The sequence below is a fragment of the Felis catus genome, chromosome B3, assembly GCF_018350175.1.
Source record: "Felis catus isolate Fca126 chromosome B3, F.catus_Fca126_mat1.0, whole genome shotgun sequence".
Classification (NCBI taxonomy): Eukaryota; Metazoa; Chordata; class Mammalia; order Carnivora; family Felidae; genus Felis; species Felis catus.
Window position 1 is genome coordinate 135,071,434 of NC_058373.1, and position 15,612 is coordinate 135,087,045.

The 15,612-nt window shown below is 40.2% G+C and overlaps 1 protein-coding gene across 2 annotated transcripts in view; it reads left to right on the forward strand.

Moving 5' to 3' along the window:
* CPSF2 (cleavage and polyadenylation specific factor 2) overlaps positions 1 to 15,612 on the forward strand; it is a 32,828-nt gene that overhangs the window by 363 nt on the left and 16,853 nt on the right. The window contains exons 2-9 of one of the 2 annotated variants that reach the window (XM_003987928.6): positions 3,505 to 3,570; positions 7,517 to 7,696; positions 8,902 to 9,061; positions 9,141 to 9,246; positions 10,551 to 10,680; positions 12,393 to 12,508; positions 14,170 to 14,357; positions 15,030 to 15,320. In XM_003987928.6, coding sequence (XP_003987977.2) covers positions 7,548 to 7,696; positions 8,902 to 9,061; positions 9,141 to 9,246; positions 10,551 to 10,680; positions 12,393 to 12,508; positions 14,170 to 14,357; positions 15,030 to 15,320 — 1,140 coding nt within the window. In that variant the 5' untranslated portion in view covers positions 3,505 to 3,570; positions 7,517 to 7,547. Of the gene's footprint in view, positions 1 to 3,504; positions 3,571 to 6,818; positions 6,847 to 7,516; positions 7,697 to 8,901; positions 9,062 to 9,140; positions 9,247 to 10,550; positions 10,681 to 12,392; positions 12,509 to 14,169; positions 14,358 to 15,029; positions 15,321 to 15,612 lie in introns of those variants that run through there. The other variant, XM_019833533.3, reaches the window with a different exon arrangement.

The window sequence follows — 15,612 nt, forward strand, 5'->3', positions numbered from 1 at the left end:
CCGGTCTTTGTGGCAGTCCGTACGATTCACTCCTATTTGCCCCCCCCCCCCCTTTTTTTGTTTTTTGCTGTTTTCCTCTGCCCTGTTTTTCGGCGTTGGAGGAGTTAATCTGACGCCAGCTTTGGCTTCGTGGTTACCGTGTTCTTGGACTCCTCGCTGGGGGTCTTCCCGTGGCCTCGGGTTCAAAGGCCACGAGACTGCTAAGCACTGGGCACGAAGTAGGCGTCCTTTTTAGTTAATCGACTCCGGGGACCTTTTAAGATGTTAACCATGCTTTATTAAAATTGTCTTGGCCTTCCGCGCCTCGCGCCCCCCAGCCTCCCCAGCCTCCCAGCCCTCGCTTTGCCCTCGAGCGCTTCCACCGTCACTGTTTTACTAGCTCTTAAGTAAACTGGAGGTCACACCGGCCTTAACACTGGCAAGTGTGGCCTCCTGCCACCTGCCGAACCTGAGTTATCAATTACCCATCCCCAATTTTTTTATTTTGCAACCCTTGTGATTTTTTTTTTTTTTTTAAGAAGCCGCTTCTTTTTCTGAACTAACCAGGAAGAGGCTTTTTTGTACCACGTGAGTTCAAAGGCCAACCCAGATTCCTTCGTTTTCCCTTGGATTTTGTGTAGTTCCTTTTGGTTGTCATCAACATGCAAGGTCGTTATTGAGAGAGCAAGTAACTGTAATTGGTAATTGGGATGAATGAGTCCGTCAGACTCAAGGAAGCAATTTATGACCTGGTTAGGGTACTGTGGTTAGGTTAGGATTTGAGTGCTGTGCTTGATACTGGCGATACAAAGATGATCAGTTTTGCTCTTCGCCTATACATTCAACGTCCATTCAACAAACATTCTTAGTGCTGTTTGTGCTAAATGAAAATAAACCGCCCGAGGCCACCAAAAAGGCTTCACAAAGGAATAGCTATTTGAGCTGGGTCATGAAGGGTCACAAGGAATTTACTAGGCTCCGGAGGAGATCATTCCTGGATGCAGAGATTTGAGAAGTTTTGGCGCGCTGAGGGAGTGTGGGAAGATAAATGTGCCGGAACATGCAGTGCAAGGGTGGTTGGCGAAGGAAGAGTGAGATTGAGAGCCACTTGTGAAGGACCTTGATTTCCAGCTAAGGAGTTCAGGCTTTATCCTGTAGTTAGAGGGGAGCCAGTGCACGTACTTTGCACAAGGAAAGGGCGTGAGTGTGTGTGTGTGTGTGTACACACACACACACACACACGCACACACACGGTGGTCTCTGACAGCTGTATAGAGAATCAACTTGGAATAGGAAAACTAGGTAAGAGGAAATTGCAGTCATTCAGGTAAGGTAATGTGTGCCTCAATTGAAGTAGGATAGTAATGCGTGTGAAAGAAACAATTTTTTTAAAAGTTTATTTATTTTGAGAGAGGGAGAGAGCTCACGGGGGGGCGGGGGCAGAGGGAGATAGAATCCCAAGTAGGCTCCATGCTATTTACTCAGAGCCCAATATGGGGCTTGATCTCACGAATTGTGAGATGGTGACCTGAGCCAAAATCAAGAGTTGGACGCTTCACCGACTGAGCCACCTAGGTGCCTGGAGAGACCTTTCTGAATAGGATTCAACTGGTGGCAGCAATTTGGTGGAGGGAGGGTGACTCCAGAGGTTTTGGGCCAAGGGACTAAATGGTTGGTGATACCATTAAAGTCAAGCCTAAGATGGGGCACCTGGGTGGCTAGGTCGGTTAAGCCTCCAGCTTCAGCTTAGGTCATGATCTCGCAGTTGGTGAGTTTGAGTCCTGCATCAGGCTCTGTGCTGACGGCTCAGAGCCTGGAGTCTGCTTCAGATTCTCTGTCTCCCTCTTTCTGCCCCTCCCCTGCTTGTGCGCTTTCTGTCTCTCTCTCAAAGATAAATAAACATTAAAAAAAAAAAAAACAAGCCTAAGACATGTACATCAGAATAGAATGGTGCCAGCCTGCACCTTAAGGAGTGGCAGAGCACAGTGCTCTACAGACGAAAGCATGGGTTTTAGAGTCTAGACCTGGTGCTGTTACTGCAGCCGCGAGCTACATGTGGCTGTTGAGCACTTGAAATTGTGGTTAGATTGATTTGAAATATGCTGTAAATATAAAATACATACTGAATTTCAAAGACTTGGTAAGAAAAACGATGTAGAATATCTCAATAATTTATTAATAATGATTACCTGCTGAAATGATAATATTTTGAATATATTGGGTTAAATAAAATACATTAAAAGTAATTTCACCCACAACTTTTCAACGTGGCTGTGAATAAAATTTTTAATTACATTTATGGCTTGCATGATATTTTTGTTGGGCAGAGCCGATGCAGTCTAGACTAATGATAGAGGAATTTGTAAGGAGGTGGGATTTGAACTGGGTCTTGACACAGTGGTGAGCTGGCGCCCTCCACTGCCGGTTAAGGCATTCAGGTTTTTGTTTTTTCAAGCAGTAAGAAGCCTTCCAAGGTTTCTGAGCAAAGGGTAATTAACTTGGCAGTAACGTTTAGGTTGAGATGAAAGGGAGCAAAGGCTGGAGGCAGAGAAACAGAGAAACCCAAATGTAAGGTAATGAGGCCCTGCTTTAAGGTACTGGTGGTAGGGATGGAAAGGGATTTGAAATACATTTGAAAGCATTTTGAGGCTAAGAAAAATAATCAGGAGTTGGTAACAGACTGTTCAAAAAAAGTAAAGGAAGGAATCAAACATGTAGAATTTCAAGCCTTGGTTACTTAGATAAGAACTAATGAATTCAGGTCATATAGTCACAAAGTACATTTGAGACCAAAGGCATTTAGTCTCAAAATAGAACCAGCAAAGTCGAAAGGAGGAAGTAGTTTGCTAAATACTCTTCCTTTTCATCTCCTTGCTCTCTGTATCTTACCTAATCAATCATCCATACCAACTGATTTTCCTAAAATACAGAATTTCCTGTATTATGTCCTCTTACTTGATAATGGATCTTAACATGTTTCTCTGTTGCCTGAAGAACTAGATCCAGAGTCCAAGGCCTTTATCTGGCCCTTTTCTGTTCATTAGAATTTTTCTTTCATTTTTTTGCTTATATGAAAGTGTGCCCAGCTGCTTTTTCCACTAACACTCTGTACATTTTTTGTGCCTTTGGTCATGTTATTCCCCTGTTTGAAATACCTTTTGTTTTTGTCTCTCGGGGCCTGCCCATCCTTAACGAGTAATTTAAGATCTCACCTCTTTTATGATTCTCATTAACATAAGCTAATGTCAGTTTTTAAAATCTTATTTCCTAAACTGCGTATTTTAGCCCCTGATTGTGACCGATTTGGTACAATATTTTTGACTTTTATTATCTCTGTTTGTTTTATGTAAGCTTCAGCTTCCAAAAATTAGGACAGGTTTTCTTTTTAAAAACAGGATCATTTCTTATGCTACTTGCTGCTGCTCATGTGTTCACCTTAGGGCATGACATAGAAGGTAAACACCATAATTAAAAACAGAAGTAAATCTGTTACACCACATTTAGCAGACTCTCTTTATTTTTTAGATTTATGAAGAACTCTTCCCGTGAATTCATGGTGTTTCATCTTATATGCGACTGAGATATCATATAGTAAGTGATGAATGTCTCTAGTAAAGATATAGCCACAGTATAAGCAATTGTATTAAAAATACCTTTTCACCTGTTGAAACCTGGGTCTGTCTGCAAAAAGCTTTCACATGAACTCATTCACTTCTGTCTGCAAGCTACTTTATTTCCACTTTGTAATCTAAATAAAGTGTAAGTGAAGGTGGATTTGAGTAGAAAAAGAGTTTCTCTTAGGCCACTAATATACTTGCGGTACAGGAAGCTTTTTGGCAGGGAGAACTTTTTTATTTCCTTCCCCAAATTGTATTTATAAATGTTTTTCATCAAATGGAGAATAAATGTCTTTGTACTTCTCATGCCTTACAAATAGGAACATGCTAAGTCCACATATTTTTAATTTTAACTTATTTGTTCCATCAATTCTTTATGGAACAACCACTATGTGTTTAAGACATGTGCTGATAATATATAGTAAGGACACAAAAAAGGATCGAGCCTCAAAGAGCTTTCCCAAGCAAGGGGAAATGCATAAGAATAGATAACTGTTGATGGTGTAGCCAGTTCACTAAGCTCATTTAACACTAGCCATACTTCATTCATTTAAGCTTTTGTTGACCCCCTACCCCCCATGTGTTAGGCACTGTGGACACATTGGAGGATAACTGTGACCAGAACTGACAAGGTCTGTTTTTTCATGGAATTCATAGTCTAGTGCGGGGATGAGGAGGACAGACAGGGATGGGCAAAGCAAGTAAATAAATAACTAGCAGGCATAGAGAGCAGTAAGCATTTTGAGGGAAGTAGAGTGATGTCACAGGGTATAACTGAGTTGGGGAAGGACTTTAGGGTTGTTAAAAAACCATCTCAGAATAAATTTGAGACTGGGAAAACGTACAAACTAGTTAGAGGTCTTAGTGACAGTGGAGACAGAAGGGAAGTTTGAGAAATAGAATGGAGGTAAAAATGCAGCACTTAGTGATAGATCGGATGTGGGATACAAAGTAAAGGAAGGACTCAAGGACGAGGCCATCAGAGATCAGGTGATATTTATGGCTGTGGAACTGGTGAGATTACCTGGAAAAAAAAAAGTCCTGCTGAAGCACACTGCCACATTTGAGGTGGAAGAAAATAAATAGCAAAGGAGATTGGAGAGTGGCCAGTTAGATACAAGGAGAACCAGGATGGAGGTGACACAGAAGCAGAGGGAGGAGAGCATTTCAGGGAGGCTGGAGCACTTATGTTTATCGCATGCTGCCACAGTTTCTGTCAGTGGAAGCCCGAGAAATGCCATTGGCTTAAATTGCGTAGAGGTTTGCCAGTGACCTTGATGAACACACTAGTAGTGGGCTGGTAGACAAAGATGCCAGGTTTGGTAGTCTGAATGGGAGGCAAGAAAGTGGAGACACATGTGGACAAATCCTCTGAGAACTTTTGCGATGAAAGGGGAACATAGAAATGATGGACTACTTGCGGGGATAGTAGGATTAAGAGAGGGCTCTTTTAAATTGGGAAATTCTAGAGGATCTGTGTGTGCTAATAAGAGTGGCACATCAGTGATACATGGTTTGATGTGGGGAAAAGGGAATGGCTGAAGAAGTTCGGTCCTCTAGAAGGTAAATGAGAATGGCAGCCAGACTACTCATAGGGAGCAGGGCTATTGAGTTCACGTAATGGGAGACAACAGTGTACGTGCAGATACATTAATAGATTTGGTATTGGAAAACGAATTCTTGTCTGATGACTTCTATTTTCTAATTGAAGAATGAAGTGGGATTATGAACTGATAGTAGAGCGGAGGGGGCAGTGCATGATGCTTGAGCAGATGTCAAATGGCAGTCTCAGAGGTGGTCAGCCAGCTAAGAAAACTCAGGTTGGCGGGTAGTGCTTAGTGCCTCCTTGGGACCTTTGTCCATGAACTGAAAGAGCAGGTAGCACGGTTGTGGGATTGACCCCCATCCCCTCCCCGCCCCCCCGGCAACATATAGTTCCTGGAATAGGCAGAGCAAATGATTGGAGTCGGTCGGGGTTGGGGTTTTGCCAGGTTGGTACCAAGAAGGACTAGAGCAGTGAGATATGTGATGGTATTTGCAAGATACTCATGATGGGTCGTGGATTGATGGTAGGGATGTGAATGGAGACTGGAGGGGGTGAAACCATGGTTGGTGGATGATGAGGGATTCGGTGAGGCCGAAGGATTTCTGCAGTGGGATTGCTGAGTGAGCGAAGCAGTAGTGAGAGAGGGAGATGCTGGAAGGTCAGATTTTGGAAATGGTGCAGCTCACGGGTGAAGAGGTCTAGGGCATACCTTTAGTGGTGGGTGGCTGACGTGACACAGGGTTATGGGAGTGGAGAAGGGCAGGCACCAGATTCAGGAGTGAAGTTACTAAGAAGACCAAGTCAGGAATGAAAGTCGTCTGTGAATGAGGTCAGGTTAACGGATGTCAGCAGCGAGGAGGAGAGAGGGAAGGCTCATAGCCCGCTGGGAGGCGTGAGGCTCCGTGGGACTGGAGTATTTGAAGGAGGAAGGAGGAGACCTGGTTTGAGCTGCAGCGAGGAGCAAGGAACGCATACTTCCTGCTTTCGAGGCACAGGGGGTGCAAGAAGAAGAAGAAAACCCTGCGGGGAGGTGGCAGGAGAACCGGTTTCTGTGAAGGTTACCCGGTGAAGAGGACCTTCAGAGAAAGCTGCGGTGACAGATGAGTGTGAGCGGCATCGTCCCAGAGAACGTACTGGAAGGACCTGGGAGGGATAGAAAGTAGGGGATTGGATCTGACAGGCAGATGCGCACGTCAGTGATCATGGATGACCCAGGAGTCTTGGATCTTTGGCTGAGACTGACGAGAGGAAAGATGACATGAGGTGGGATTAGCCTCCTGACAGCCTGTCACGAAAGGTGACAGTCAGTTTACCTTAGTGTGTTGATAGGACCTTGGGCAGCTGGTAAGAGGCCATCAGGTATGCGTGACCTCTCCTAACTTGCACAGTTGGCCAGGGAAGACTAATGTAGTGTGAGGAGCTAAGATCTGAAATGTTGCCGTGGAGCTGTACTTTGCTAATCAGTGTTTCTGTCACATGTGTTTAATAGCATGCAGTTCTAGGTCTGAAATCCCAATAGATGTGTTCATGTTACACCTTGAAATTCATACGGTAGGCATCTCGACGTAAATTCCATCGAATATATGTTGAGCGCTTACTGTGTGTCAGGTTCTCTCAGGAATTGCAAGCTTAAGATTCTACATCTGTCTTTTGTAGTTGCTGACTCTCCAGTGCAAGTGTTCTTAACGTTAAACTCCCTGAAAAGTACGTGGATTTCTTTGAGTATGTGTGCCTTGTTTGTTTGTTCCCTGACGACTGAGGGGAGAAGAAAGAGTGCAAAACTTTTATCAGATCCTCAAGCATGCCTGTTTATTTAAGGACCACTGGTCTAATAGGAGAGAAAGACATGGAAACTAATTGTAATGCAGTGAAATCATTGCCATCACAGAGCAAAATAAAGGAAGCACAAAGTCACCTTGGAGGATGAGTTCGTTAATTCATTATACATTCATTTATTGGGGAACTTGGTGTTCTCTAGTCTGTGTAATTCACACATTATTTGAAATCTTTCCACATCGTTTTTATGTGAATTATTAATACTCATGTTTCTAGACTGGCATACATAAGTGAGGAGAGGTTAATTAATTGCTTAGACCCACATAGTAGTAGCTTCAGACCTGAAACTGGTTCTAAAGTTCACTGCTTTTCATTAAGCCACACTGAGGAGCCACTGAAGGACTCGTTGTCAACAAGAGTGTGTAACGTCATGTTTGTGCTTTCAAATTTAGCAGTGATGGAAGTAGGTCTTTAATGTGTTTGCTTTCTCTCTTTATGGAATTTTTAATCACTTAGAAACTTGATACAATGTTAATTTGTCTATTACGTGTGTTAGACTATGATGTGTGTTTAATTATATTTTTATTTCTTTTAAAAGAACTTTTTAGATTGTTGTTTTGGGACCAAAAATGACATCTATTATCAAATTAACTACCCTCTCGGGGGTTCAGGAAGAGTCTGCTCTTTGCTATCTTCTGCAAGTTGACGAGTTTAGGTTTCTCCTGGACTGTGGCTGGGATGAGCACTTTTCTATGGATATTATAGACTCCCTGAGGAAGTAAGTTACTTCTCCTATTTTTAGACTTCAGTTAAATCAACTTCTCTTTTCTACACCATGATACCATTTTGATGTGACCCAGTGTATGTTCTCTTTGCTCTGATTTATACTAAAAGACCTGATTTTGCATGCCAAAGAGCCAAAAAGCGACTGTTTTCATTTTTAAAGTTTTGATTGTATTATGAGCTATGTTTATTGAGATTCAGTAAAAGGTTAATTGTTACTTGGCTAATGGGTCCCAGTAGAGATCTTTGCACCCTAATTTTAGAGAAGATTAGGTTTAGAAGAATTTGAAGAGGAAAAAACCTTCCCTGTGGAAGGTCTGCCATCAGATCACATTTGCTTACTTTCTATGTGTTTTGAGGCTCTACACTGAGAATTGGTGCCCAGAATACTGACCATGTGATATAAAACAATACTGATCCATCAAAGAAAAATTCAGTTATGTTTTCAGTTATATTAATTATGGAAGGAAAGGGGACTGAAATATTTGGAAACTAGAACTTGTAGCAAAACATTTTTTTTTCCTAATTTTCTCTGTCAGTGAGAGTATGTGCTTTATTGATTAATTGAAGTTTCACTGTAGAGAATGTGCTATCAGGCACCATGCTAAAAAGCGGAGGCAAAAATCCATAATAAACGTGTGGCCATTTCTGAATGAACAATTTCTGAAATTTCAAGTTGAGTTCTTCAACCTAAATTAATGGCATATAAGATAACCAATGAAAATCAGCTTCTGTGTGGTGTGTCTACTGGTTCTCTTTTTCCTTTTTTAATTTTTTTTAATGTTTATTATTTTTTGAGAGACAGAGAAACAGAGTGTGAATGGGGGAGGGAGAGAGGGAGACACAGAATCCCAAGCAGGCTCCAGGCTCCGAGCTGTCAGCACAGAGCCCGACGCGGGGCTCGAACTCAGGAACCGTGAGATCGTGACCTGAGCTGAAGTCGGACACTTAACCGACTGAGCGAGCCACCCAGGCGCGCCTCTTTTTCCTTTTTTTAAAAAAGATGTGTATAGACATCACCTGTTTCTGTGCAACATATTCCATACTTGTGATATCTATGCAACATGGGGGTAGTAATAACTGAACTTGATTGGTGTCGTAACTTTAGCTCTTAGTTTTCCTCTTTGACCCCAGCATAGTCTTTACTCTTCAAAACAAGTCTGGAGAAATGGAGAGAGCGTTTTGATCCTGTTCTTGTAGGCATGTTCACCAGATTGATGCAGTGCTGTTGTCCCATCCTGATCCTCTCCATCTTGGTGCCCTCCCGTCTGCTGTCGGGAAGCTGGGGCTGAATTGTGCGATCTACGCGACCATTCCTGTTTATAAAATGGGACAGATGTTCATGTATGATCTTTACCAGGTAAGTGAAGCGGTCAAAAAAAGCTTTTTATACTCCTGCAGTGATCATTTTTAACCTTTTATTTGTGTTTTTCTTTTAGTCTCGACACAACACAGAGGACTTTACGCTCTTTACATTAGACGATGTGGATGCAGCCTTTGATAAAATACAGCAGTTAAAATTCTCTCAGATTGTGAATTTGAAAGGTAAAAGAATGTCTGCAGTAGTAATTGGACTAACAGGGTTTAAGCTGCTGACAAGTCCAGGGAGAACTTGTAGTAAATATCCTAGGGCCTGTGGTCTGAAAAAGCAAAGATTAGCATCTGATTAGTTCTGATATGGATGCTGAACTTCTCCCAAGTCGTTTGGATTTTAAAATAGTCCAGGCTAAATAGCAACAAAACGTTAATAGCTCAAGCCTTTTCATATGCAGCCGGGGAAAACTTAGTGTTTCCTGTGTATGGTGCACAAAGGCGATGTGGCCGCATCCTCCTCCTAGGACTTCACAGTGGGGTTGAGGGGCTAAAGCCGCTCTGGTGACTGGAGGTGGTGTTCAGGCCTTGAAGGAGATGCAGTCCCTTGGCGGCATAGTAGCAGATAACTGAATTCTAGAATCGGATATTAAGAAGTTTATTATGTAACTAGGTCAGGAAGTCCTCTCTTAAGTACACATTTCTCCTCTGTGGAGAGATAGGTATTAAAGATTGTCATAAGTATGAAGCCTGGCAATGAAATTGAAAAAATGGCATAACAGTGGACTCTGGTGATTTAGTCAAGAAATAACAATGGTCACAACAGTTTTACTTGTGCTTAATTTTTCTGTAGGATAGATTTTTTACCATAATGAGATCTGAATGGTTACTCTGTGAGTTTAGAGGTTAGCAGAAGGAGAAACATTTGATGATTGTGTGTACAGTGTAAATATTCAAATGTATTTGGAGTGCCTGGATGACTTACTTGGTTAAGTGTCTGAATCTTGATTTCGGCTCAGGTCATGATCTCACAGTTCGTGAGATCGAGCCCCTCATTGGGTTCTGCACTGACAGTGCAGAGCCTGCGTGGGAGTCTGTCTCTGTCTCTGTCTCTCTCTCCACCCTCCCTCTTTTTCCCTCCCTCTCCCCCCACCCCCTCTGCCTCTTCCTCACTCTTAACTTGCTCTCTCTCTCTCTCAAAATAAATAAGTAAAAACAAAAAATATTCAAATGTATTCATTCATACTAAGTAATTAATAGTGTATTGGCTTTTAAACTTGATTTCTATATACTACTTTTTATAAGCACCAATAGGTCTGCAAGAATTCATAACAATATGACAAGAGTGTTTGTCTATAGTGAAGGAGTGGAGTAGCTGGGGGACAGGAGAGTGAGACTTGCATTTTCATTGTATGCCTTGTTACTTTGGAATGTTGTATCACTGTATATATTAGCTATTAAAAATAGTTTACAAGTAAATGAGCTTTCTTTAGGATTGTAAAAGAAATCTGAGTATTGTCATTATTTTTTTGACACAGGTAAAGGACATGGCTTGTCTATCACACCTCTGCCAGCTGGTCATATGATAGGTGGAACAATATGGAAAATAGTCAAAGATGGAGAAGAAGAAATTGTCTATGCAGTTGACTTTAACCACAAGAGGGAGATGTAGGTATATCAAGACAAAGGCTAACGGAGATGCAGTTGGTGGTGTTTCATTCTTTGGGGGGAAGCTTAAAAAGTTATTATTTTTTTTAACCAGAAATCTAGAACTATTTAAAAGCCTCAAGTAGTGAACGTTTTCAAACTTAATTATTTTCACTGTAAGGGAAAACTTTGATATAAGAGATAAAATATATTTTACAAATTTACACGTAAATATCCACTCTATAAAACAGGTATCTCCCTGGAGATGTTGGAAAGGAGATTAATTTTTGTACATAAAATTATATCTTATATGCTACTTCACCTGCTATTTAAAGGAACTTTGTGGATGGGTGTTTTTTTTTTTTAATAAAGTTAGTAATTATCATATAACTACATTTGAAGTCAGACTCCCTTAAAAAAAAAAAAATGAAGTCAGACTCCCTTTAAAAGGGAACATAGTAGTTGTAAGTTTAAATATTTCATTTTGTATTCACATTACAATAAAATTGTTTTGTAGAGGCTTCTTTTGTAATTTCTGTACATTAAGTTTATAGTTATTTTGTATTAGATTACAAAAGCCTCAAGATCTTCTGGATCTTCTATTTAGAGATATATAAGTAATGAATTTTAGGCTTTTGTAGTCACAGATTAATGAGTAAAGGATGGATTTTTGAGTAATGGTATTCAGACATTTTTGGGGAAAGTTTGTGTCTTTTTTTTTTTTTTTTTTTTTTTTTACTGCTTATCAAATCTATTTTAGATGGATTAAAATTAAATAGAAAATGAAACAATATTCATGAGTCTAATCTCTGATTTGGAAAAGCGTTTGTAAGTGTAAATTTACCAGACCAGGTTACAACAGAAAACTTTGATAGATTTAGTTATATACAGATTCAAAATGTCTGAAATAAGACCAATAAAATAGAGAAAATATTTGCAGCAAGTTGGCTAAAGACATTTATATGTAGAAGACCAGATATTAACCAATCAAAAAGATGCCAGTGACAAAATGGACAAAAGTTATAATGTAAAATTAAAATGATAATTCTTTTTAAAATTACATACCATTAAAATGACTCTTAAATGGTAATATTCTTCCAGGAAATATTGTGTGAGTTGCTCATTCTTTCTGGTTGAACTTTTCTGGAAAAGGGAGAGCTTTCTAGAAAAGGTTAAATCTTTCTGCAAGCCAGTTAGCAATTGTATATTGTAGTAAATACATCTCTAGGAATGTGTCCTAAAGAAACCATCAGAAATGCAATTGAAACTTTTTGCCAAAATGTTCTTTGAGATTATTTATAATGACAACAAAAGTAACCTAAATAATAAAGGGAAGTGATCAAATAAAACACACAGTAGGAAGTTCTTACAGTTGTTAGAAAAATAGATTTAGAAACCAACGTCATGGGAGAAAACCAGGGTATAGAACTGAATATATAGACACTTTTAAAAAATACGTTCACACATATATGCATAGAAAACTGTGTTTATATGCTTAGAAGGATATATGCCAGAATAATATATCGATTTCTCTGAGTGGTGGTACGCTGGAAGATCTTAATTTTCCTTAAAAAAAATTTTTTTTTAATATATTAGATTTCTTATCAATGAGCATGTGTACTTTTATAGTTAGAGGAAAATCTTATAAAAGAAAGTTGCTTTTTTTTAGGTGAGATAAGCTACTGTTTATTTGAGGTGATATAAAATATTTCTCTTCTTCAACTTTGTTATAGCCATTTAAATGGATGTTCCCTGGAAATGCTAAGCAGACCCTCCCTGCTTATCACAGATTCATTTAATGCTACGTATGTGCAGCCTCGGAGGAAACAGAGAGATGAACAGCTTCTGAGTATGTATTACCTAATGTCCTCTGTGGAAGTGCATGGTAGTGTGAAATACTGTTTTTTCTATTTTGTTTAACACTTTTCTTGTCATATGAGCTTGGTTAACTCTAGTATTTTTGGAAAAATATTATGTGATCTTATCATTATTTTGTACAAAAAGATGCTTTAGTTCCTTTGAATTTAGCTTTTGTGAGATAGTTATAAAGATTGACCTCTCCCTGCCCTTCAGCACATAGCTAGCTCTATTTGGCACTCACTGGTATGTGTCTGGGGAATGCCAGAATGTATAAAGAGCTCACAGAAATCATTTAGAAAAACATTTACACTCTAAAAAAATGAACCAAGGAGATACACGAGGGTGGAAATAGTCCACTGATTTTGGTGTTGGGTATCTTACATTCTAGTAGTCTTGGTTCTAAAGAGGAGCCTCCGGACCATCCCTGGTTGCTTCTGATTTGGCTCTAGCTGCTTTGCCTTTTATTCTTTTTTTATAAGCTGCATGAGATTTCAACAAGAAAAATGGATTCTGCTTTTACACGTTTGAAATCACTGTTTTCATCTCTCCATTTAAAAAGCATAACTTGTGGGGGCACCTGGGTGGCTCAGTCGATTGGGCATCTGACTCTTGACCTCTGCTCAGGTCTTGATCTCAGGGTTGTGAGTTCAGACCCCATGTTGGGCTCCATGCCCTACTTAAAAACATAATCTGTGTCCTATGTTTTAGTCACCTATTCAATTCTTATGTCTTTTTGTTTGTTTTTGCTAGAGTTTGTTTTTACCAAATATCTCAAAGTGGATTTCCATGCTCTAGATTAAAGTCTAAACATAAAGTATAAATGTGTGCATGTGTGTGTATACATTTGGGAATCATTTATAACAAAGTTATAAATAATTGACCCTGGTGTAGAGTACGAATGTCATTTTCTTTCTTTTTAAAAAAATTTTTTTAAGTTTATTTATTTTGAGAGAGAGAGAGAGAGAGCACACAAGCAGGGGAGAGGCAGAGAGAGAGAATCCCAAGCAGGATCTGTACCACCAGTGCAGAGCCTGACATGGGGCTCGAACTCACGAACTGTGAGATCATGACCTGAGGCAAAGTCTGACTCTTTTTCTTTTTAAATTTTGTTTTTAAACGTTTATTTAGTTTTGAGACAGAGACAGAGCATGAATGGGGGGAGGGTCAGAGAGAGAGGGAGACACAGAATTTGAAACAGGTTCCAGGCTCTGAGCTGTCAGCACAGAGCCCGATGCAGGGCTCGAACTCACGGACCGCAAGATCATGACCTAAGTCGTATGCTTAACCAACTGAGCCACCCATGCGCCCCCAAAGTCTGACTGTTAACTGACTGAGCCACTCAGGCACCCCTTGAATGTCATTGTTCATGTGTACTCTCGGTGGAGAGGGTTGGGGACCACTGATTTACAGTTTTTTCAGTGAAAAAAAGTAGAGTTAATGGCAATGTCCTTCACTCCTATGAGGATACATTCACAGGATGTACAAAAAAGTAGTTGTAATAACGTGAATGGAATTTTAATTTTGCACTTGGCCTGAATGCTCATTTATAACTTATAGTCTTTATACTAAAAACGTGGAGATGAAGTCATCTTCAATTTTGTAGCAAGGTATTATTATGCTTGATACAGAATGTATATTCTTGTTTTCTAGCAAATGTCCTGGAAACGCTTCGAGGTGATGGAAATGTGTTAATAGCAGTAGACACTGCAGGCAGAGTTTTGGAACTTGCTCAACTCCTTGATCAGATCTGGAGAACTAAAGATGCAGGGCTAGGTGTCTACTCACTGGCACTCCTGAATAATGTCAGCTACAATGTGGTGGAGTTTTCTAAGTCCCAGGTTTGTTTCCATATTGTCCTTTGTAATAAAGAAGGTTGCTACAGAAATTGGGCTTATGGAAAGCAATGTTTTAGTTGTCCTTTGGATTTTATTTTTCTGTGAAAGAGGTTGATGATGATGGTGGTGATAATGGTACTAAAAGCTAAAAAAGAACCACTTGTACTGTGTGTTCATGTGGAATATTTCATGTAATCCTCATGTACCCTGTGAAGTAGCTTCTGTTTTTGTCCCCATCTTACAGATTGGGTAAGTTGTTTCTCCTCTAATGCGTGGTATCACATTCTGTGAAATGGGGACACATACCTCCTAGGATATAAATGGTAGAATCCATTTTTCCCTTCTTTCTGAATGAACTCTTTCCCTTGAACTAGAAATTTTGGGTAAGAGATTTATTTAGAACTTGTACTCTGCTTTCTCAGTAAGATTTAAGGTGACGTGTAACTGAGATATAATGCAGAATTGGATTTTTAGGGATGAACTGTGGGGTGGGAGGATGTCGTCGTGGGGAACAGAGCAGAAAATAAGCTGCTTATCAAAATGGTTCAAGTTTAAGCAACCACTGGTGGGAAAGACTTAAAAAAAGGCAGAACGTGAACTCTTCGGCTTTGTAGAAGACACTGAAGTTACAGTCTAGTATTCTCTACTTCTTGTCATCCTTTCCCCCCATACCAGGTAGAATGGATGAGTGACAAATTGATGAGATGTTTTGAAGACAAAAGAAATAATCCATTTCAGTTCCGCCACCTCTCTCTGTGCCACGGTCTTTCTGACCTGGCCCGGGTACCGAGCCCTAAAGTGGTGCTTGCCAGCCAGCCCGACCTGGAATGTGGATTTTCAAGGGATCTCTTTATTCAGTGGTGTCAGGACCCTAAAAACTCAATCATTCTAACCTACAGAACTACTCCTGGGACTTTAGCACGTTTCCTAATTGATAATCCTTCCGAAAAAATAACAGAAATAGAGGTAAGCGCTTGTATGTGAACTTTTGTCGTAAAACCGTTTGGGGGACACGTTATGCACGATGCTTATAAAAATCAGTGACCAGAAATTAAGCTTGAAGTTGTTTCCAGATTTTTATGAGTTGAGAGCCTTTCCCAGCACAAATTTCAGAGCTCCTTAATTGGAAATTGTCATTCTTTAGCCCTTACGTGGTATCCTCTGGAACCGTGCCCGGAAGGTAGCACATATGCTGCGTTTTTAATCTCTCTGTGAAAAAAGTTCCGTCCGCATCCTTTCCCTAATTGAAATTGAAATC